At 42.2% G+C, this 25403-nt stretch overlaps 1 protein-coding gene across 12 annotated transcripts in view; it reads right to left on the bottom strand.

Moving 5' to 3' along the window:
- Nucleotides 1-25403, bottom strand: part of LOC119966252 — a 73217-nt gene that overhangs the window by 10711 nt on the left and 37103 nt on the right. For all 12 annotated transcript variants that reach the window (XM_038797625.1, XM_038797614.1, XM_038797626.1 and 9 more), the window contains 6 exons: nucleotides 23786-23852; nucleotides 22977-23120; nucleotides 19209-19695; nucleotides 10381-10408; nucleotides 4364-4435; nucleotides 2040-2141 (listed from right to left, as the gene is read on the bottom strand). In XM_038797625.1, coding sequence (XP_038653553.1) covers nucleotides 2040-2141; nucleotides 4364-4435; nucleotides 10381-10408; nucleotides 19209-19695; nucleotides 22977-23120; nucleotides 23786-23852 — 900 coding nt within the window. The remainder of the gene's footprint in view (nucleotides 1-2039; nucleotides 2142-4363; nucleotides 4436-10380; nucleotides 10409-19208; nucleotides 19696-22976; nucleotides 23121-23785; nucleotides 23853-25403) is intronic.

Here is a 25403-nt window from a genome sequence, read left to right as displayed (position 1 = left end):
ATTGTCAGTTGTAAAATAATCCAGTTGTTTGTGAAGGAAGAAGTCTGCTGCATATTAAAGAAGCATTTAACATTGCCTTGGTAAGTAATTTCACGGAGGTCAGAACGAGAAACAGAGGTCTGAGGCAGTTGGTACCAAAACCTCAGCGGAGGAGAAATAACAGCCAATCACCTCTATGTAGAACTGAAATGTAATACAAGGTCTCCATCCCAGCCGAAAATTGAAGTGTTCACAAAACCTCTTCAAATGTTAAGTCCAGTTGGTACAGAATGATTCTTTCCATATGATAGGAGACCTTAATATGGTTTTGACACTCTGGACAAGATGCACCTCAGCCCCTGTACCAAGCTGATTTATAATATCAGGAATTAAAGACAATGTTTCAGCGCTGATAGATTTTGATGAACAAACAATTTTTTGAGTTTCAAATTGTCCTGACGCGGAAAAACTGCAGAGTGAGACCTCTGTTTGATATATTGGGTGCTTGTGTAAATAGTGGTGGCACAGATTATGCTTCTTGATTCACTTCCAATGGATCAAGTTTTTGACATGGTTTTTCACCTGTCAAGAGTGCAAGAGAGTGCAAAACAAACACACAAAACAAGAAAAAACACTGGTCGTTCTGCAAGAATAAACTTTAATGAAGTATCATCTGCTCATTACATTGTATTAAGTAGCACAATCTTTTACTATGAATGACTACTTGGCAGATTTTATTCAGAAAAGCAGGAAATCAGTTGCCCTGTATGCCTGCATAAGATAAGTAATTGCGTTCACTACTTCGGAGATATGAGTTAGTCATCCTAATTATGATCCAAAGTAGTTGATGACATTGTAACTCACTCTGGAGAGGGCACTGAGGAAACCTACACCGCTCTGGACTTTCCCAGTGCCAGTCCCGCTGTTGCCTCCTTCCAGATTCCAGGTAGTGATGGTAGAAAGAGACAGGACAGGTAAAGGTGAATGGGCAAGTTAAAAAACAAACTTCCTACCTTCTGGGAGACAAAAATACCCAATTGAGATTGGAAACTGAACAATGCAAACACAGAACTATTAGTGTGCTGTCTATTACTGGCCTTCAAAATTTTACATTTTTTTTTTCAATCCAAAAGGTAAAATAAATTATTGACTAGCAGTCATTAATTATAATTCAACAGGCAGCACGGTGGCGCACAGGGTTAGCACTGTGGCCTCACGACACCGAGGTCCCAGGTTCGATCCTGGCTCTGGGTCACTGTCCGTGTGGAGTTTGCACATTCTCCCCGTGTTTGCGTGGGTTTCGCCCCCACAACCCAAAAATGTGCAAGCTAGGTGGATTGGCCGTGCTAAATTGCCCCTTAATTGGAAAAAATGAATTGGGTACTCCAATTTAAAAAAAAACTGTAATTCAATAAACTAATAATGCTGGTGGAATTCAAGACAGCACAAAACATCAAATATCTCACACATGGCCATCTACTTGCTGCTGCACCAAATTAGAAAATGACCACACAATTCCCATTAATCTGTGCAATTTAGCTTCAAATGCATTGGCTGAAAATGCTACATGGTGAAACAACCACCATTCAATCAGAAGAATTTAGATTACGGGTCTACAGCCAGAGCTATCAATTAATAAAATAGACCTTTTGAGACAAATTGCAGATATAACACTATATTTGACAGCTGCCACACATCAGTGCAGCAATGTTACCTCGAACTTCAGTTTGCTGTGGATGGCCGTCTTGATGCCACGCAGCTAAACATGTTAAAGGAAATGCTGCGTGTGCATGGCATATTCAGATTGCTGTGAGGAAACACAGCATTTTGTGTTTGGTTACTGCAGAGCAGTGAACAAAGAGATACTTGCAACAACTGTGTTGAGCAAGAAAACTGAAAACAAAAACCTGGAATGAGAAAGTCAATCCTCTTAAGCTACAAAGCAGATCATATATTATTACGAGAACCAAAAAGAGCAATTGTTATGAAAATGGAACGCTGAACCATTCGCTACATATAGACACATGGATTATCGAATGGAAGAATTTTAAAATACTCACAGTTTCTTTCTTTTGATAGTAACTGATCAATGCATCCTTGAAAGCCTTTGTGACCTTCAGAACAAAACTGGCATCGTCTTCACTTTTTATCTGAAAGCGTTGCTGTAAGTAAACACAAAGTTACATTGCCAAACCTCACTATAGAACATCAAATTATTCCAGTCAGAAACATGTCCTGCACCCAGAACTAGCCACAGTAATCTAAATGTGATGTGACCAGGTGACTTATTGCTGCTTGCATACTACAATATTTTTTCAAATATACCAATGCCATATGTCATAAATCTGCCTAGCATCAGCAGTAAAACAAATCTAACAAAACATAATAGGATGCAAGATGTCCAGCAACAGGTGGAAATCTGTTAGGGCAGCAGTAGCCAGAATTCAAAAAGCCCCAATGAGATAAGTCGCTCTCCAGCAATGAGTTTAGAAGGCAGTTTAGATAGGAATCAAATGTGATTGGCTGATGAGGAGAAACAGCTCATAGGCATTTGGGAAATTCAATGAGGTTTACGTATGTTAATGTATGTAAAAGTCTACTTGTGACAATATTCTTATCATGTTTCAGCCTTGTATTTTGCACGGATGGGCTGGGCTTTCCCCATCATTGGGGATGGGAATATTTGTGGAGCCTTCCCTCCAGTTAGTTTAATTGTCCACCAACATTCATACCTCATACGGCAGGACTTCAGAGCTTAGACATCCACATATCCACTTTATTCTTCTATTCAGACAATTGGAGGGCAATCATACCATGACAATTTACATTTGCTTTTGTCCTTATTCGACAAATGGCTACAAGAATGATAGTTTCCTGTCTTAATATTTCTTTGTTTCCAACATTTTTCTTCAGGCAATAATTTCTTGCCACCATTCTCGACCAGAAAGCCAGCTGATAAAGGATAGGACCGGAGCCAATCTACATTCATTTATATAAACATTTGTTTACATTACAAACATACGCCTCCTCACTCAACAAGAGTTTAAGTCTGTGTCTGAAGGACTACAAGCAAATTCCAGTTGATGCCTACGACTTGCATGCAATTAGACACAATATACAATTAACACACCTCTATTCACCATGATATTGACCTGCTCAAAAAGATTAAGTGGATTATTCAGACATGATTCATCACAAATCCAGGTAGACTCTTTGACTCACTCAACCAAGTGTTCAGTCGCTCTGTCTGATTCGCTGTCCGATTATAGATCCAAAAGTGTTAAATTGATATATCAGCAGTTAACTGGTCCTCCCTCTCCACTTCCTAAATAATGAAAGTGCACTTGCAGTTTTCCAATAAAAAAATCAAAACACCTGAAGCAAGGATGCTTTGGAAAATTGTGAGCAATACACTTTTCCTTCAACACTGATGCGGAAATCCTCAAGTTTGACTACCTCGAGTCCCATTATTTTCTCATTCACCATCTCCCCCATTAATATTAAATCCATTAACTTCCACGGATATCAGCATTCAAAAGTTCGGAAGGAAGATTTATGAGTAAGATATATCAATTTTCTTGTTTTATACTGTCAGAGCCAGCAGTGAAGTTGTCTTCTTTCACCAGGCTAGGCCTAATTTACTCATAGCTTCATCGTTTGAGGTAACAGACCATTATACAAGTCCTTACAAACAGAACAAGCATGAAAGCGCAAGTAAGCTAAATATTGCAATTAGTTGTTTTTATTCCATCACGGGTTGCAGGTAGAACTGGCAAGACCACAAGTAGGAACAGCTGTAGGTCATTCAGACCTTTGAGCCTGCTCCGACATTCGATAAGATCATAGCTGATCTAACACTCACTAAGTACACTTTCCTGCCTTCTCTCCGTAACCCTTAATTCCCCGACTGATAAGGTCAGCATTTGTTGCAGATCTTTAATTGCCTTTGAACCCATTGGCTTTCTTGGCCTTTTCAGGGCACATTGAGTCAACTATACTGCTGTGAGTCTGGAGTCACACGCAGGCTCGACCGAATAAGAATGGCAGATTTCCATTCCTAAAACACATTAATGAACCAGATAGATTTTTCTGACAATGGTGTCATGGTCACCCTTACGGGACAAATTTTCAATTTCAGATTTATTAACAGAATTTAAATTCTATTCGCTGCCAGAGTGGTCCTTGTTCCCAGAGCCTTAACCTGTGGCTCTGGATTACTCGGCTAGTGACATTGCTACTATCCCACCGTCGTTCCTATATGTAGTACATTGTTATGGCACTGTCTAAAAAGTTCAAATTCAGAAGTAGGCATAAACAAGTTAGCTTCAGCTCCTCATTACATTATACCTCTTAATGACAACAGGTAAAATGAAGTTAGACTCACCAAATACTCATAGAGTTTCTTTCTTTTAAGATCAATCGCATCGGGAAAGCCCTGCGGCTTGGAATACTCACTCTAAGATGGAAGGAGAAAATTCATGAAGCGGTTTTGTTCAATGCTGTAAATTTAATTTGCAGGTACCATTTAAGTTCTATCACAATTTGTAAGAACATCATATATGAAAGTAAATCTGAAAACAGAGCATGGCTAAACCACAACACGGAAAGAAAAATGGGCATCATGGTTTGTTATCCAATACCGTTGTTTGTGTGTGTGTGTGCGTGGGGGAGGGCAGTGGAGGAATTCTACCCGAGGTGGCAACCATTCATTTCCTGCTTCAAAGAGTTAATCACCATCAGCTGTTAATTGGGGGGGGGGGGGGGGGGGGGAGTCATTATTATTGGGGGTAGGTTATGCATCTTTTTTTAGGGTGGGATTTAGAAGTTCGGTTGGGTGCCTTTCCTTTTCTTTTGTACAATATTGTACTATATTCAAAGTCCCGATAGACATGCTTGTTAGGTAAATTGGACATTCTGAATTCTCCCTCAGTGTACCCAAACAGGCACCGTAGTGTGATGATGAGGGGTTTTTCACAGTAACCTCATTGCAGTGTTAATGTAAGCCTACTTGTGACACTAATAAAGATTATTATTTGATATTAGTTTGCTGGGCCGTTTGATGTTAATGCCGTGTCTGTTATAAGCGAAACATTTTCAATAAAAATATATATTTTTTAAAAAATAAATAAATAAATGCATTCCTTTCCAAAATAGCATAATCCATTTTCAGAAGTGAGCAAGCAGAACAATACATTTTCCACATTTACAACTACTAGCTTTCTCTCGATGTGACTGCTACTTTTACAATGCTGCAATAAGTCATTCTAATACAAGATTACAAATGCTTATAAATATATGTATTAGACGTGCTGTCACTCCGACAGTGAAAGGATATGAAACAAAGGCAACATTGCAATCAAAGAAGTGCCAAGTCTATCAGAATTTAATTTCTTTTTTAAAAAATAATTTTTATTGAAATTTTCACATTTTCACAAAAAAGAAAACAATAACAGAAAATTCTAATTACAAAAAAAAAACAGACCCCCCCCCCCCGTAAATACAAAGGAGAAACAATAAATTAACGCCCACCGTTGGCAAAAAACAGATATTCAACCCAAAACAAAAACAAAGAGACAACCCCCCCTCTCCGGGTTGCTGCTGCTGCTGACCTTTTGTTTTTACCGTTCTGCCAGGAGATCTAGGAATGGTGCCATCTCCTGAAAAGCCCCTGCACTGACCCCCTTAGGGCAAATTTCACCCTCTCCAATTTAATAAACACCGCTATATCGTTGACCCAGGCCTCCACGCTTGGGGGGCCTTGCATCCTTCCACCGAAGAAGAATCCTCCGCCGGGCTACTAGGGACGCAAAGGCCAGAACACCGGCCTCTTTCACCTCCTGCACTCCCGGCTCCACTGCAACCCCAAATATTGTGAGCCCCCAGCCTGGATTGCCCCTGGATCCTACCATCCTCGATACCATCCTTGCTACACCCTTCCAAAATTCCCCCAGCGCTGGGCATGCCCAGAACCAGAATTTAATTTCAACCGTGTCTGTGTGGGTCTCACCCCCCACAACCCAAAGTTGTGCGGGGTAGGTGGATTGGCCATGCTAAATTGCCCCTCAAGTGTAAAAAGAAATGCAGTTTCAAAGAAGAGAAAGTTTTGAAAAAGATTCTGACTCGAGATTTTTTTTTTTTAAATTTAGAGTTATTTTCTTTTCCAATTAAGGGCCAATTTAGCGTGGCTGATTCATTTATTTAAAGCTTGCTACCTTAAGTTTGGATACTGGTCCCTAATGTCAATTAGTACAAAAGAATAATGAAGGAAGTCCAGGGGGAGAAAGAGGCCGATGTTTTGGCCTTTGCTTCCCTGATAGCCCGGCGACGAATACTATTGGCGTGGAGGGACTCAAAGCCCCCGAAGACTGAGTGGTGGCTTGCGGACATGTCAAGTTTCCTGGGTATGGAAAAATTTAAGTTCACCTTGAGGGGATCTGTGCAGGGGTTCGCCCGGAGGTGGCAACCATTTATTGACTTCTTTGCGGGAGAGTGAGCGTCAGCAGGGGGTGGGGGGGATAGAGTAGGAGGGAAAATATGGCAGGTAGTACCGGTGGGAGAGGAGCGGGCTTGTGCAGTATGTTACGATGGAAGTATTGAAAGTACGTGGATGTTTGCACATTTTTGCCTTTTTTGCTTTCTTTCTGTTGATGTCTGTAACTGTTTATAAAGCCAAAAACTACCTCAATAAAATTGTTTATTAAAAAAAAAGAATAATCAAGGAAACTAATTCACAAGTAATCCTACACGCGTTAAGAGTATCCAATTAAGGTGCAATTTAGCATGGCCAATCCATCTACCCTGCACATCTTTGGGTTGTGGGGGTGAAACCCATGCAGACACGGGGAGAATGTGCAAACTCCACACTGACAGTGACCCAGGGCCGGGATACAAACCCGGGTCCTCAGCACCGCAGTCCCAGTGCTAACCACTGCGCCACGTGCCGCCCTCTGACCCAAGAGATCTTAATTCAGCACTAAATAATTAATGAGAAAGTGTCCCACCTCCCAACAGATAAAATAAACAATGAACAGTTACATGCAGAAATTGTATTTGATTTAGTCAGGTCCTGACTGAACACTGGCAGCAAATGGAAACAGAACAGAAGATTTTGTTTAATGTCAACATTGCTTAACAGGTCAAATCATTTTGTGAACTACCTTTGGTTGAAATCAAGATTTCTGAGATGGTAATACCGAATCATGATTAAAACAGCATGTCTCTTTGCAACATAGGCAAATAATCAGATACACCTCAGATTTAGGGCTTTCAGGGAGGCATTAAATGTATTTGGAAGGGGGAACCAGGATGAAGCAGAGAGGATAAACATGTTGCACCGATGTCAGAGAAACATAGCATTAGATCAAAGAAATAAGGAACAATTAGACAGAGACGAAATGCAAAACAGACTGAGGCAGGTCTGAACGACATGTGCACATGGCACAGTAGTTAGCACTGTTGCTTTACAGCTCCAGGGTCCGAGGTTCGATTCTCGGCTTGAGTCAGTATGTGTGGAATCTGCACGTTCTCCCCATGTCTATGTGGGTTTCCGCCAGGTGCTCCGGTTTCCTCACACAGTCCAAACATGTGCAGGTTAGTTGGATAGGCCATGCTAAATTGCCCTTATTGTGCAAATACGAAACAGATGAGGTGGGGTTCCTGGGATAGGGTGGAGGTGTGGGCTTAAAGAGTGCTCTTTCCAAGGGCTACTGCAGATTCGATGGGAAGAATGGCCTCCTTCTGCACTGTACATTCTATAAATGCACGAGTATGGCAAATCATAGAATCCCTACAGTGCAGGAGGCCATTTGGTGAGTCTGCACTGATTCTTTAAACAGCCACACTATCCAGGTCCAATCCCCCATCCTATTACTGCAGCCCCATCCTAAAGGACAATTTATCATGGCCAATCCACCAATCTGCAAATCTTTGGACTGTGGGAGGAAAACGGAGCACCTGTTGGAAACCCACGCAGACACGGGAGAACGTGCAAACTCCACACAGACAGTTACCCGAGGTCGGAATCAAACTTGGGTCCCTGGTGCTGTGAGGCAGCAGTGCTAACTACTGTGCCACCCCAATATAAATAAGACGGAAGAATTCAGACACAGTTTGCCAAATGCAATGATGCTATCATAGCGATAACAAAGAGTTCACTCAAAAGGACTTAAATCTTTGAGCTCCAATGTGTTCCAGTAGAAATAGGGGTCTCAGTGATCAATGATACTCGTATAGAATGGGATAATGCCCTCTAGGATTCAAGAATTGTTTTTATTTTGGTAAAGGAGTAAGTGAGGAAATGGGTGTACAACAGGTCAGACTTTGTTTGGGAGGCGGGGTGACAGCAAACTTCCAGCATTCGCATTATTATCTCTACGAAACTAATCTCAACTCTGGATAATCGGGCATGCGCTGATTAGCACAGAAGTCCTGAAGTTGTGGTCTGTTCCTCTGAATTTTGGCACAGGTGGTAGTGTGGTCCTTCCCAGCTCAAGCCATCAGTGAAATCAGATATTCTTCAACTTTATTCCCCTCACAAAACCATTTACAATCTCTTCAAAGGCAACACCTTGCTCAATCAAAAGTAACTATGTTTTTAACAGTTATGGAATTAATAACATCTGAATGACAACAAAAATTCCCCTAAAAAAATGTTTTTGTATCTGGAGTGCTGTTAAAATAAAATAATTAGCCAATCTACACAAGTTCTAACCTCTTTTTAAAAATGTGTTCCTTCAGACTAATTCAATGTCTTCCATCCCATGTGTATGTCACAATCTTTCAATTTACTCTATGTAACATTGATTTTTGAAGTTTTTTCATTTTAGTGCTTTTAAGATTTCTGATTCAAAGGTGGGGGTTCTGTGAAATTCCTTTAATCTCAGTGGCTGCCCAGATGGCCTGATGGCATTTCAGTGGCCAGTAAATATTGTGAATGGCCAGCAAACACAGTAATCAGTTACAGTACCACTACAAGGCACTAGAACTGGAATTCTCACCAAAGAGATCGCATGACAAGCCTTACTTCAGGGTCAGTGGCTGTGTCCTTGCTTTACCACTGACCGCAAAATCCATCCCAATATAAAATAATGGAAAGATGGTTGAATTAATCGGCAAGCAAATTTCACAAAGATGCCAAAACAACCAAGTAGTATAGTGGGGGAAAAAGTGGGGATGGAGTAAGAATGTAAAGGACAAATAAGGGGAAGAAATGAAATTTGTATGAGAACTTCTTTACCAGCATATTTTCAGCTCAACGAGAAAGGGGGAATGAAGTGAGGCAGGTGGTGCACGTTTCAGTTGTAGCACATTTGGGAATAGAGATCACAACATCATTAGGTTTAGAGTAGTTATGGAAACTGACTGTGAACTGACGTTAAGTTACTCAACTGCGAGAGGGATTAGCAGGCACAACAGTAAACAGACAAAAGGATTCAAGACGACAATTCTGGTAGATTAAACACTGTGTGAAGGGAAAAGGAAGAACATTCTTTATGGCTTTGATTCCCTACAGAGCAGGAGGCGGCTATTTGACCCATTGAGTCTGCACCAACCCTCTGAAAGGACACCCAATCTAGGGTCAGTCTCCCGCCCAATCTCTGTAACCCCACCTAACAGTTGGACACCAAGGGCTAATTAAGCATGGCCAATCCACCTAACCCGTATATCTGTGGACTGTGGGAGGAAATCAGAGCACATGGAGGAAACCCATGCAGACACAGGGAGAACATGCAAACGCCACACAGACAAGTCACCCAAGGTCAGAATGGAACCCTGGCCCCTGGCACGGTGGAGGCAGTTTCACAAATTTAAAGGCACAAAGTTTAGAAATGCATCCAAGCGAGATATATAGTAGCAGACTTCCATAAATTAAAGATACACAGGACTGAGGAGCAGGAGTCGGCCATTTTGCCCTTTGAGCCTGCTCTGCCATTCAGTAAGATCGTGGCTGATCTGGTTTTAGTGTGTGTAAAGGGCAAGCATGATGCCTGAACAGCAGAATACAGGGGTTTTAATAGTAGTATTCCGAATTAGAAGAGTTTATAAAGAATAGATAATTGGCAAAAGAACCAGAGGGAAATTTCAATGAAGTAAATGACACAGCAAGTTATGATGTCATGGAATGCACTGGCTGAAAGGCTGATGGAAGCAGATTCACTAGAAGCTTTTCACTAGAACTTCACTATATTTTTGAAATGGAAACATTTCAGGGCTATGGGGAAGTGGAGGGAGGTAGCACTAATTGGACGCCCTTTAAAAAGAACACATGCATAATGGGACGAATGGCTTCTTTCTGTGCCGTTTGATTCTATGAAGAGTACGATATTAAAAAACAACGTAAATGATTAACCAGAATTCTAAAAAAAGGTGGCAACTATTATGTCCATTTATACTGTGACTTACTTTTGGCTCCGTCCATTGATCAGGCTTCCTGCAACACAAAAATTAAAAGTTTAGCACCCTTAATATATTTGAAACATTTCATTAATTTTGGCACAAAACAAAATATAGGAAGACTATTTGTCCCAACTTTCCAGAATCTTTTACAACTGACTTCACCCCATGTTCTCCCATACTACTGAATTTCTACCTCCAGAAAGGTCAGTTTTCCATTTTTAGAATCTCGAATATTAAACACACCAGCTAATTGCAGAAAGAAATAGCAATCGTTTTAGTTGTCGTCTGAAGAATTTGTTTTGTGTGATTTTTGTTCTTATAAACATAAAACTAACCAATTATCAGCTGTCTGTAGTAATGCTCATTTTGTGTCACTAAATAGTGGAGTATTGGATTGAGGGCATTAATCAGCTAGAGGACAGGAAATGGTACATACAGTAAACACAGCAAAATAATTTGCACATCCCAATTACTCATGTGGTTTGTTGATTTGTGGTATTAGAACCAAGGTATTTAACTTTTTCCCCTATAGTTTTGAAAGTAGAAAGAGTTCATCACAATTCAAAATTTTAAAACAATGTTCACTTTTCTACTGCTTTTTGAACATTTGAACTTTTTGGAGAGCTATGACCTTCTTTAAACTTTAAGATTTTCCAATATTCTATCAGGGAACAAAATATAGAATTGAACGGTGTACAGGAGTTGACATTGCACATCTATTTTAAAATGCCCCACAGCTCTATACTGATCAGTTAATTAAAGAGGAACAGGTTCAATACAGGAGATGTTTACAACATTTTTGGTAATTAGTAAGATGGCTTCAGTTTCAAAGCATAGTCTTCATCTTCCTTACAATGCAACACAGGACCAGAAAGTTCTAAATTATTTGCCCAATTGAATCCACAAAACAGTCTGAAATTTATCTTACATTGAGAACACAAGTATCATTCTTATCAACTTCCCAAGAACAGCTACTATATTTAAGGTCCTCTGTGACACCTCCACATGGGTTACAAGAACATTTCCGCCAAGGTATAATGACAAGCACAAGACACATTCAACCACATTGGAACTAACTAACATCTTGTTACATCCTCCCATGGTTCATATAATTATACTTTTCCTCCAATAACACAATTTCCACTGTACTAATGGTATTATAAACTCAATGGAATGATAGCCAGAGTGAAACATTACAAGTGTACTAAAATGGGAATTTGGTGCAGAAGAAGCTGTTGCTTATTTCTTTAAATCGCCAATATACGTAGTAGAAGCTTGAAGTAGAAAGCATATAACATATTTCGTCTAGTGTTCAATGAAAGTTAGTATGTGGAGCTAAACTTACAAAACACTAACAAGTAGATATAAACAAGTTAGACTAAGATATGGAAGGGCAGAATTACAATATGTGGAAGTTTGAAAAAGACCGTCCTGAAACAAAGACATCTGTAGTAGACATCACTGTCTTAAATCTCTCCGACCCAGAGTCTTTAAACGAGGAACCACAGAAACTGAACCCATTCTTTTTCTTTTAAAACGTGAAGTACCCAATTAATTTTTTTTACAATTAAGGGACAATTTTATCGTGACCAGTGTAGCCACCTGGGTTGGCCACTTCCCAATTCCAAAATGGATGCCCGCTAAGAATGCAGGGAAAACTGGCCAGGCACAGGGAAACAAGCAGGTGCAAGGTTTCCTGTGTATTAAGACTTGCAAAGACCCAGACAGAACCGAAACCAGCAACCATCTGCATATTAATGAGCGATCCCCAGGAACAATTGGAAACATTAAAGCAATCGAGCCCAAACCAGACTCCCCGGTGCCAGCAGGAGCCAGGACAAAGGAAGGTCAACGGACACATAGGAACCGCCCAGCGATCAAGGAACAGCTCCAGTATTGGAGAAATCAATTAAAACGATTGGGACTTAGTCCAATCAATTGTAACGAGGTACGGGGTCCGCCCAAAAGGGCGCGAAACCCCTGGATGCTATAAAACAGAGCCCCCAAGTTCAATTCGTCCTTCTTGGCAGGGTCTCTCAGCAGCTCGAAAGAACTCTTGACTGTGACTCTCAACAAGGAGATCTGCCTAGCAGCTGCACCAACCAAGTAAGTCTCCAGTCAACGCACGCTACGAGATAGGCGCTCGTAGCTACTAGTCCATACCAGCTTGAAGCCTGCAGCCTCAGAATCGAACAAAAGGCCATCGTTCCCCTGACCTGGTGGGCCATTACCAAAGCTAAGTATAGTCCTTTTAGTGTTAGAGATAGTCGAGTAAGTAGAGTTTTATGCATGAGTAGCAATTGACTGTGTATAATAAATGTGTTTTGATTTGAAACTTACTAACTGGTGTATTGAGTTATTAATCAGCACTTGGCTTTGAACCTCGTGGTGGTATCAGAAAGGTTATTAAACAGAGCAATTAAGTAAAAGCACAATTAGCAACACCATCCACCTACACTGCACATCTTTTGGGTTGTGGGGGTGAGACCCGCGGGAAGAATGTGCAAACTCCACACGGACAGTGACCTAAGGTTGGGATCGAACCCAGGTCCTTGGCGCGATGAGGTAGCAGTGCTAACCAGTCCGCCACTGTGCCGCCCGTAACGGATCCTGTTCAACAGGCACTATGAGCTTGATACCTTGGATAGAAAATGTTGGAAGGACAGTCAGAATGCGAATACAGAACCTTGGAGCAGCAAGCTCCAAGAGAGGGTGCAAGGAGGCCTTACATGGTGGTTGTAGGATGGACAGGCAGCATCCTTTGTAAGCTGGATATGGTTTGTTGCCTATTTGGTGAGAAGATGAAGAACTTTGCGAACTCACTTTGAAGAGCAAGGATAGGTTTGAGTTGTGGTCCATGTTGAGACCAACAATATAGGGAGAAAGTCAGCAACAAATCTCGTTCTGAGAGTACCAGGAATGAAGAACTGAAGTAACAAGAGCTCAAGGCATCTAACCTCAACTATTATCAGAACCACATGCAAATTACTGAGGCTTAATCAGATTGATGATGTGAACAGCTAAAGGCATGGCGTGGGATGGATGGGCTTCATGTTTCTACTTCTATATCAATATTAGGACAAGTATGAACTGTAGCTTTAGGGTATGTTCCTTCTGACTCGTGCTGGGACTCAAAATTTACTGAAAAAATAGGACAGTGAGAACTATGGGGACGAGCACCAGTGGAAAAGATAGGATGGTTCAAAAACAAACAAAAAATAAAAATAAATTATACTTGTAGGCACTACAGCTAAAGGGCAAAGTGTTAAGTAATTAAACCAGGAGACAGAAGTGGGAAATATGTGAGGAAACATCACCGAAGTTTAGCATGTTGCTCAAATAAGCATTCTTTAGACAAAGTATAGACAAAGTATAGACAAAGTTTAGAACCAGGCAACGTGCCTCAATGACTACCGCCCGGTGGCCCTGACGTCAGTTGTAATGAAGTGCTTCGAGAGGCTGATCATGAAGCGCATCACCTCCATACTCCCGGAACGCCTTGACCCACTTCAATTCGCATACCGTCGCAACCGGTCCACATCAGACGCCATTTCCCTGGCCCTACACTCATCCCTAGAGCATCTCGAAAACAAGGACTCCTACATCAGACTCCTATTTATTGACTACAGCTCCGCCTTCAACACCATAATCCCAGCCAAGCTCATATCAAAGCTCCAAAACCTAGGACTTGGCTCTCCACTCTGCAACTGGATCCTTGACTTTCTGACCAACAGACCACAGTCAGTAAGAATGAACACCAACACCTCCTCCACAATAGTCCTCAATACCGGTGCCCCGCAAGGCTGCGTACTTAGCCCCCTACTCTACTCCCTGTATACACACGACTGCATGGCAAAACTTGGTTCCAACTCCATCTACAAGTTTGCTGACGATACGACCATAGTGGGCCGGATCTCGAATAACGACGAGTCCGAATACAGGAGGGAGATAGAGAACCTAGTGGAGTGGTGCAGCGACAACAATCTCTCCCTTAGTGCCAGCAAAACTAAAGAGCTGGTCATCGACTTCAGGAAGCAAAGTACTGTACACACCCCTGTCAGCATCAACGGAGCCGAGGTAGAGATGGTGAGCAGTTTCAAATTCCATGGGGTGCACATCACCAAAAATTTATCCTGGTCCACTCATGTCGACACTATCACCAAGAAAGCACAACAGCGCCTTTACTTCCTCAGGAAACTAAGGAAATTCGGCATGTCCACATTAACCCGTACCAACTTTTACAGATGCACTATAGAGAGCATCCTATCGGGCTGCATCACAGCCTGGTATGGCCACTGCTCGGCCCAGGACCGCAAGGAACTTCAGAGAGTCGTGAATACCGCCCAGTCCATCACACGAGCCTGTCTCCCATCCATTGATTCCATCTACACCTCTCGCTGCCGGGGAAAGCAGGCAGCATAATCAAGGATCCCTCCCACCCGGCTTACTCACTTTTCCAACTTCTTCCATCGGGCAGGAGATTCAGAAGTCTGAGAACACGGACGAACAGACTCAAAAACAGCTTCTTCCCCACTGTCACCAGACTCCTAAATGACCCTTTTATGGACTGTCCTCATTAACACTACACCCTGTCTGCTTCATCCGATGCCAATGCTTATGTAGTTACATTGTATATCTTGTGTTGCCCTATTATGTATTCTCATGTATTTTCTTGAATTCTGTTCAATTCCCTTTTCTTCCCATGTACTGAATGATCTGTTGAGCTGCTTGCAGAAAAATACTTTTCACTGTACCACGGTACACGTGACAATAAACAAATCCAATCCAAGTATAACTGAGTACAAGGATCAAACGGATTAAATTTCAGACACAAATTCAACTTGAGAGGATATGACATGGTAGCCATTATTCAGACATGCTTGCAAGATGAGAACTAAACATACTAGATAAGGTTTACAAGAAATATATCGAGAGTGGTAGGGGCAGGGATAGCTTCAAACGATTCAGGATGAAATAATTTTCATGATGAGAGGAGCTATTAAAAAGTGGACAGGGGAGATTTTGCTGCTATGAAGTGGTACCTTGTGTGCAAGCTAAGATTAGACAAGCATAAAGCAAAGGCGGTGTGGCATTTTAACTTTCATGCACACTGGGATAAATGAAGTGAATTTATGGAGTCCGGCCTTGATAGTTGCCTGCAACATTGGGCCATAACTTCCTTGGAGTAGCAATCAGCGTTGGATTGGCACTCCATACCCACTTACCTGTGTTAAATTTTTTTAACTGCCTGTCTCTCCTGACCTTCCTGACTCAGGCCTGGTGGGATAGCGCAGTGTGTCCCAGAGTCTAGAAGATGTGGAGCGAAAAATGTAGCCCCCCCCCCCCCCCCCCCAAAGGACTAGATGCTAGAAAGAAGACAAATTTAACTCCGATTGAAAATAACAGGCCAGGAAGAAGGTCAAGTGATGGGATTAGGGGTGGGGTGAGGGGAAAAGAGAGCATTGGTGAGAGTCGAGAAATCTCCCCAACGCCCAGCCTAGCGCAATTACCATGGGGAAGGTAGGACAAGGAACATATCTGAAAGCTTTCAAGGGGGATTCCACAGTGCATCTTTGGGGTACCCCACCCCAATTCAAACACTGGGGAGCCAGGAAGTTACAGGTTATTATGTCCAAGAACCAATAAGTGAGCATGCTGCATTAGATTTAGTAATGAATCAGATTTGGTAATGAACATTTATCAAACAGTCATTTTAATATGATTAGGTTCAATGCAGTGTTTGAAAGAGTGAAATGCAAAACAGCTACCAAGATTCTAGATTTTGGTATGACTATATCTAAAGATATACGACACGGTCTACAGTAAAAATGTGCAAATCTGTTAATGGACAAAACTCCTATGCGCAATGGAAAAAATGCAACAACAAAAAAAATTGCACAGATCCTGGGCAAAATAGAAGATATAAAGAACAGCAAGAGTGAGAACACCAATAGCAAATGATACAAAAATGAAACAATAAACTAATATCAGTGATGTTGTCAATGAAAATAGAGAAATGACAGACATGCTGATGTAACTATTCCATGTCAATGTTCAGGTTAGAGAAGAGGTCAACATTTCAGACATCCTAAGGAATATATTACTAAATCAAGATCAGGAACTAATCAAGATAGCAGTACTGGAGAAATTAGTGACACTGAAGAACAAAAAATCCCCAAGAATAGATATTTCCATCCCAGGTTTCCAAAAAGTAGTAGATGAGAACATAGCAAATACCCCATGATAATCTTATAAAGTTCTCTTGATTTGGGAACCATTCCTTAAGTTTGAAAAATTGCGCATGTTACTGTGGTACTTAAGAAAAGTGAGAGGGAAACAAAGGAATTATAGAGCAGTTTGCCAAACATCTGGGGCGGGATTCTCCGACCCCCCACCGGCTGGGAGAATCACCGCGGCGCCACATGAATCGTGCCACGCTGTCCCGACGCGATTCTCCCACCCCAGTGAAAACGGCCACGCACGAATGACGCTGGGCTGCACGGAGAATCGCCGCAAATGGTCGTAGCGGCAATCCTCTGGCAGCGCAGTGATTCTCCGGCCCGGATGGGCCGAGCAGCCGTCCGCAGAAAATCCGAGTCCCGCCGGCGCCGTTCTAACATGCTCTGGACCGGTGGGACCATGGGGTTGAATGGTCCGGGGGCGGCCAGTGGGGGGGGGGGGGCCTCCGTAGTGGCCTAGCCTACGATCGGAGCCCACCAATCGGCGGGCCAGCCTCTCTGGCTGCCGACCTCTTTTCTTCCGCGCTGCCTCCTAGATCTCTGCGCCATTTGGGTTGGACCCCCCACACAGGCTGGCCCCAGACCCTTCAGCCCCGAGGTCCCACCGGCCCATTTGGCGCAGGGCAGGTGCGGGGATGATAGCCAGTGCGCATGCGCTAATTGGTGCCGGCCCAACTGCACATGCACGGAACACGCACGCCGGGTCGATGCCGGGACCGGCAGCTGGAGCGGCATGGGCCGCTCCAGCGCCGCACAGGCCCACCCAGGACCCGAGAATTGGGTTTCGGAACTGGCGCCGGAGTAAAGTACTCCCGTTTTGAAGCCGGCACTGGCGCCGGACCAGAGAATCGCAGCCCTGGTGTCAGGAAATTGCCAAAGCCTTTACAGATAGTGATTGAACACTTAATAATTTACAAATGGAAGATGACCCTATAGAGCTGAAAATGTTTTATGATTGGTAAACTGAAGGGCAGCACGGTGGCCTAGTGGTTAGCACAATCGCCTCATTGCGCTGAGGTCCCAGGTTCGATCCTGGCTCTGGGTCACTGTCCGTGTGGAGTTTGCACATTCTCCCCGTGTCTGCGTGGGTTTCGCCCCCACAACCCAAAAATGTGCAGAGCAGGTGGATTGGCCATGCTAAATTGCCCCTTAATTGGAAAAAATAATTGGGTAATTAAATTTATAAAAAAAAAAAAAATGATTGATAAACTGTTGGAATATATCAAGAGAAACAACTGAAGTAGTGGCCAGAAAATGCATTTGGATGTAATTCATTAGGACTTCCAGAAGTCATTTGATAAAATCTCCCACATGAGACTGTTTGCTGAAGTTGAAGCTCTTGGAATTGAGAGCAAATTATTAGACTGATGAGGCAATTGGCTGAGTGGTAAGAGACAGAGATATTGGACAGATGCTTGAATTGACAATGTTGTGACCCTCAACAAATGATGTTGGGGGCCTCAATTATTCACAGTATAAATAATGACTTAGAAGATAGAAAGCTGACATCCAAGTTTTCGGATAACACAAAGATAGAATCATAGAACTTACAGTGCAGGAGGCCATTCGGCCCATCGAGTCTGCATCGGCCCTTGGAAAGAGCACCCTACTTAAGCCCACATCGCCACCCTATCCCTGTAACCTACCCTTTTTGGACACTAAGAGCAATTTAACATGGCCAATCCACCTAACTTGTACATCTTTGGACTGTGGGAGGAAACCGGAGCACCCGGAGGAAACTCACGCAGACACAGGGAGAACGTGCAGACTCCGCACAGTGACCCAAGCCGGGAATCGAACCTGGGACACTGGAGCTATGAAGCAACTGTGCTAAGCACTGTGTTACCGTGCTGCCCTGGAAGAGATGGCAACGTAAAGTTATTAGAGTGATGCTTGAGCTTCAAAGATTAAGCCACAAAGGGAAATTTAACCAACTAACAATGCATTATTTCAAATGTGGACAACTAAGGGTCTAATTTATCAAGTCTAAGATACCAAGAGGAATAGATAGGAAGAAACTATTTTTGCAGGTCGGGGAATCTTGAGCCTCAGGGGAATAGTCTAAAAATTAGCAGATCTCTCAGGAGCAAAATTATGAAACATCTCTTTACACAAAGTGCAACAGAAATTTGGAACTCTTTCACAAATGGCAACTGATGATAGGTTAACTGCTGATTAGTGATATATATTTTTGCGACCAAAGACATATGGAGTAACGGCGGGCATATGGATTTAAGTAGATCAGTCAAGACCTCAGTGAATGGCGGAACAGGCTCAAGGAGTTAAGCAGTCAACTTTTATTCCCATGTTTTCTCATAATAAAGAGGATATTTTGAGCGTTGCAATTTGTCAACAAGATTTGATGATGCCAATTGCCTTTGTACTTCCAAGGCAACTCAGTTAATGTTTAGGTCTTGCCAAAATTGCCTTGAACAAAAGGACACACAATACTTAGAAACACTAAGTTTGTGTTACATTGAAATCAGTTCATCTGGTCCTTTAGAAACCAACCCAATCTGCTCTTGCACTACATTCCTCTTATATATTTTTCTGTCATGCCCTTTCCAGCCTTCATCTCTATTGTCATTTACTTACTGTAGCAGATCATCTTTTCTTCTATCCGAATACCTATCTGAACTCCTGGTATCATTTTCGGGTTCCTCATGACGGACTTTTCTCCAATCAGCATATCCAGCAGAATCTTGTACACGATCTCCATACGGCCCCCCTCGTTGATCAGAGTAATGTTCATATATTACAGTGGAATCTGCAAATGGCTCTTTGTTATCTCTTTTCCAATCAGTATATCCACTTGAAACATTTTCTCTGTATTGTGTTCGGTTATCTTTCCTCGAGTCTGCAAATCTGTCTCCGGCACTCTCTTCATAAGGGTCTTTACCATCTTTTCTCCAGTCAGAATACATGTCAGTGGATCTGATATCAGCTCTATATTGTCCTTCTTCATTTCTAGGAGCCGAGTACATCATCCCACTGGTCAGAGGCTGCTCTCTTGTGTTCATTATGCCTTCCATCAAATCCTGTTCCAGTTTAGAGGAATTTCTTCCCCATTCTTGCTGCCAACCTAAGGAAAAACAAGTCGGTCAAAGCTGTGAAACATTGGCAACTCTATAAAATTATAAATACTAAAATAGGTTAAGTGCGGTAATTTGCAGTATGGCATTTAAACTATTTCTGAGATCTTTATAAATATATAGACGTGTGAAGTTCAGTACATACCCATTAAAAAAATGTTGTTCGTGGCAGAACAAAAAGGATACTCAAGAATTGGACAATCTCAAGACATTTCTGAAATAGGATATGAATTCCACAATTTAAGACTTTTTTTTTAAACTACTGATTCCGCTTTGTTTGAGACGAGTATTTCCCAGTACATCATGAATGTCCAAGAATTTGAAACACTACAGACAGACTGTCTATTAAAAAGGGCCCAACCCCAGTTAAGAAAAGAAGGGAAGGTCAGGTGGCAGCTATGAAGGACTAAGTCACACATTCGGTGGCTCCCGCTCTGGGCGACTTTTGGACCTTTCTCCCGTTTTTCTACTGGATTTGAATTGTAAAATGGATGTCGGTGGCAATTGTTTACTGAATTCCCACTTCGGTGCATGGAGTGAAGGAATAGAAGTGTTCATAAAGGCAGAAACAAAAAGATAGAGAAGGCCTGGGCTGTAGCTGCAACAGAAGACAGCATAGCGGAGGTTCGGACCTCTGGCTTGTTGACCCAGCAATCTATGGAGCAGCTGATGCAAGTCATTCAGGAAGACTTTGCTACGCAGAAACGGGACTGCTTGGACCCGACAGAAGAGTCGATTGAGCAGTTGGAGCATAGATTGGACGCTCAGGATCGGGTGATCCAGAAGGTGGAGACGGCGCTGGCTGAGCAGGAGGAACATCAGACTGCGGTGGAGCTGGAGGTGGGGATGCTGAGGGACCATAAGAACTAGGAGTAGGAGTAGGCCATCTGGCCCCTCGAGCCTGCTCCGCCATTCAATGAGATCATGGCTGATCTTTTGTGGACTCAGACCACTTTCCGGCCTGAACACCATAACCCTTAATCCCTTTATTCTTCAAAAAAACTATCTATATCTTAAAAACATTTAATGAAGGAGCCTCTACTGCTTCACTGGGCAAGGAATTCTATAGATTCACAATTCTTTGGGTGAAGAAGCTCCTCCTACACTCAGTCCTAAATCTACTTCCCCTTATTTTGAGGCTATGCCGCGTAGTTCTGCTTTCACGCGCCAGTGGAAACAACCTGCCCGCATCTATCCTATCTATTCCCATCATAATTTTATGTTTCTATAAGATCCCCCCCCTCATCCTTCTAAATTCCAACGAGTACAGTCCCAGTCTACTCAACCTCTCCTCGTAATCCAACCCCTTCAGCTCTGGGATTAACCTAGTGAATCTCCTCTGCACACCCTCCAGTGCCAGTCCTTTCTCAGGCAAGGAGACCAAAACTGAACACAATACTCCAGGTGTGGCCTCACTAACACCGTATACAATTGCAGCATAACCTCCCTAGTCCTAGCTCCATCCCTCTAACAGTGAAGGACAAAATTCCATTTGCCTTCTTAATCACCTGTAAACCAACTTTTTGCGACTCATGCACTAGCACACCCAGGTCTCTCTGCACAGCAGCATGTTTTAATATTTTATCATTTAAATAATAATCCCATTTGCTGTTATTCCTACCAAAATGGATAACCTCACGTTTGTCAACATTTCATTCCATAAACCAGCAGAAGAAGCTCCTGGAGAAGGTGGAGGACCTAGAAAATAGGTCCCTTCGGCAGAACCCAAGTATCATCGGGCTCCGAAGCAACGGACGCTGGGGCATTCTCCCAGCCCTTGGAGGTGGACAGGGCTCACAGAGCACTCGCGAGGAAGCCGCGAATGGGAGGCTCACACCACCCCCCGCAGGCAATGGTGGTGAGATTCCACAGGTTCTCGGATAAGGAGCGCATTATACAGTGGACCAAGCAGACACGGAGCTGTAAATGGGACAATATCATGCGGGTTTACCAGGACCTGACTGTCGAGGTAGCCAGGAGGTGAGCAGGCTTCAACCAGATCAGGTTGATCCTGTTTAAGAAAAAGGTGAAGTTTGGACTGTTATACCCAGCCTGTCTCTGGGTCACGCGTGAGGATCAGCACTTCTATTTTGAGTCGCCTGAGGACGCGTTGAACTTTGCGAAAAAGAAGATTAGAGTAGAGGATCAATAAGGGTGGGTCCTGTACGAGAGGTAAATGGCTTTTGCGCTATGTTTATAGTTTTATATATATTGTTTATTTTGTTGTTGTTACTAAACCAAAAATACCTCAATGAAATGCTTATTAAAAAAGAAAGAAAAGGGAAGAGAAGAATAAAAATCAAGTTGATTTCCTATTCCGGTCTGTGATGCATACATGAAAGGAGGTAAACTAGAAGACTATGGGCCACGGTGGAGTTGGGAGGAGGCCATCAACATCTACAACCAGTATGCCTGTCTAACATCCAGTTTTGGATGAGCTATAATTTCCTGAGATTAAATATTGAGAAAAATCAATGGAGTCATCTTCATCTCATCTTCCTTCCCCCTCACCCCAATTTCATCCTCTTACTTTCAATTCCATCCCCTGTCGCATTCACGGACTTGGATTGAAGTTAACTTTGCACAACCTCAGGGCAGCACGGTGGCACAGTGGTTAGCATTGCTGCCTACGGCGCGGAGGACCCGGGTTCGAACCCCGGCCCTGGGTCACTGTCCGTGTGGAGTTTGCACATTCTCCCCATGTCTGCGTGGGTTTCACCCCCACAACCCAAAGATGTGCAACTTAGGTGGATTGGTCATGCTAAATTGCCCCTTAATTGGAAAAAAATAATTGGGTACTCTAAAAAATTTTTTTAAAATTAAAAACAAAAACTTTGCACAACCTGGATGGCCTATTCAACATAAGCTAAGCTTCTGACCTCAAAGATTACAGCATCTACTTCTGTCATAATGCCTACACTTCATACCCCTGCGTCAGCACAACTAAAATGAAACCCTCGTCTAGGTGTTTGTTACTTCCAGACTCAGCAAATACAATGCTCTTCAGGCCCGCCTTCAGATCTACCTCTTAGTTAACCTCTCAATTTTTTTTTTCATTTTTGTAATAAATGCTGTCTTTTGTACCTAAAAGCCACAATTAACTTAAATTTCACAAGGGAAACCTTGCTCGATTTAGAACAGCATCAATGACTTTGAAAAAAAAATGTATCCAAATAGAGTAAGCATTCCATAAAAACTTGCAGCTTATTAAGAACTGAACTAAACAAAGTTTTCTTCCATATTTAAAATGTTGCCAGTGAATAAAATATACCTTTGGATCCATATTCTTGGTAAGAATGGCGTGCATGGCTTTGTGAATTCATTCCCTCTTGCATGCTTCCACCTGGATTCCCTCTAATATCGGAGGAGCTAAATTGTGGTAAGAGAGGCTGTGGAGCATTTGGAGTTTGCCCAGCTGAAACAAAATGTGTTAAGGTGGCTTAATATCGCTGCTATGTGTAAAACGTCAAGCGTTTTCACAAAGAAATGCAAAAAGTTATAAAATATTTACATGCTGTTAACTACATTTGCATTTGAAACCAACAATTACATTTTTAATAAATAAGAAAGTAATGCTAGAACCAAAGATGGAACTTTGTCCTCGATTTTTTAAAAACAGTACGAGGCAATTAAAGAATGGATTAAAAGCTTTAAGTGAAATATTTTTCAGTACAAAATGGCACCGATCAAAACGGAAACTGTATTTCTAATTCACAGTTCATGAAATAGATAGCTCCTCAATATGTTTTTGCTTTTATTAAAGCATCAATTTGATCGCTTCATCCCAAAGGAACAATAGAGTCTGCAGCAGGTTCCTGGAAGTAAGCACTGCTCTGTATGCATCTTACTAATGCAGGATTTTGTTCACTGTAAATTTTTTTTTTTTTTTTTTTTAAATCACAAAATATCCACAGAACTGTGCAGAATTAAATCTGAAAGCATCTGTTCAATTGCTTTGGGATATTTGAGCTTCCCAATTAATTAATCAAATTACCAGTGCAGATACACAAAATCTTTCATACCACCGGTTTGGTGTTAGATTGGGAACATAGCAGTAACAATATGGTAATGCATACGTACAGTTGTTTGGAAGTGGAACCCTTTTGACTATACCAATTGTACTGGGTGGATCCTGCCCTCTGATCACCTATAATTCATAAATAAGCATGAATATCATTGATTTACAGTAAAACAAAAGTTAACCTATTACATGTTCCCTTTCTTTTATGTATAGTTTGTACATGCTGCAAATAAGAAAACTAGATGGTGGAATTTGTTTTAACAAAGTGCTCTAAGTAAACGATTCATTCTGCAGTTGCACACCGTTAAATGCACCCATATGGTAGCAAAACTGAACTAGAAAGCAAATATTCATTTCATAACTGCTTCAGAATTATATTTATAAATTTAGAAAAGCAGTACCTGACTGATCACAGAAATCCATTTTTGCCAATTGAAATACCCCTATTGTTTTGTAAAGAATGAGCTCAAAATAATCAAAGACAATGAGGAAAAGGGTAAGGACACTTGATGCGCACAATAGATTTTCAGTCGCATATCCTCATCCACTACTGACTATTTTCTAGTATCTAGCATGTCTGTATTTCAAAAAATACAGCAAGATCACTTTTAGGACGTTAATCATGTTTAAAATGTTAATACGATAGCCAATCAATTCAGTGTGCGAGGTAATAGATTCTTGCAACATGTTGAGGCAAGTATGCTTTCCTTGTAAACAGGAATTCCCCCGAGTAGTGTAGCCACCTGGGGTGGCCACGTCCCGATTACAAAATGGACACTTTGCAAAGAATACAGGGAAAATGGACAATGCTGAGAAAGCAAGCAGGTGCAAGGTTTGTCTGTTGATTGCAGCTGTAGCTCCCAGACAAGGCCGGTACTGCAAAGCTATTACCATACTAATGAGCCATCTCCGGGGACAAAAGAGAAACATTTAGGTAAATGATACTAAAGCAGACACCCCGGTTCCAGAGGAGACTAGAACAAAGCAGGCCAACGGCCACCTAGGACCCGCCCAGCAATCAGGGCAACCACCCCTTTATTGGAGGAAATCGATACCGATAATCAGGATACGGTCCAATTAATTGGGACCAAGTTCAAGGACCGCCCAAAAGCACGTGAAGCCCCTTCGGGTATAAAGAAGCCCCCAAGAGAGAATCGCTCTTCTTGGCCTTGGCTCTCAGCGACAAGAGGCCTGCCAAGCAGCTGCACCAGAACAAGCAAGTCCAAAGTCAACACACGCTACGAGATAGATGCTCCTGGCTACTATTCCGTACCAACTCGACCCCAGCAGCCTCAGAAGCGGACAACGGCCATTGTTCCTCTGACTGAGTGGGCACCCGAAGCCAAGTATAGGTTTTAGTAGTAGTGATAGTTTAGTTGGTAGAGTTTGTGCATGAATATAATTGACTGTGTGTGTAAATAAATGAGCATTGATTTCGAACTTACTAACTGGTGTATCGAGTCTTTGATCAGTATTCGGTTTTGAACCTTGTGGCGGTATCGAAAGATACCTGGCGACACTTGAGCAAACGTAATTAGAATTAAGAAAGGCGACCATATTAACCGCCATAAACAGAGCCAATTAAAGAGAGAACACAACGAGCAACAGTAGAGAATTAAATAATTAGAAAATCTAAGTGAAGGCTGGACAAATAACACCCAAGCTTACTGAGCTCAT

The sequence above is a fragment of the Scyliorhinus canicula genome, chromosome 5, assembly GCF_902713615.1.
Source record: "Scyliorhinus canicula chromosome 5, sScyCan1.1, whole genome shotgun sequence".
NCBI lineage: Eukaryota > Metazoa > Chordata > Chondrichthyes > Carcharhiniformes > Scyliorhinidae > Scyliorhinus > Scyliorhinus canicula.
Note: the sequence above shows the minus strand (reverse complement) of the source record. Positions and strands in the feature narration are given on the sequence as shown.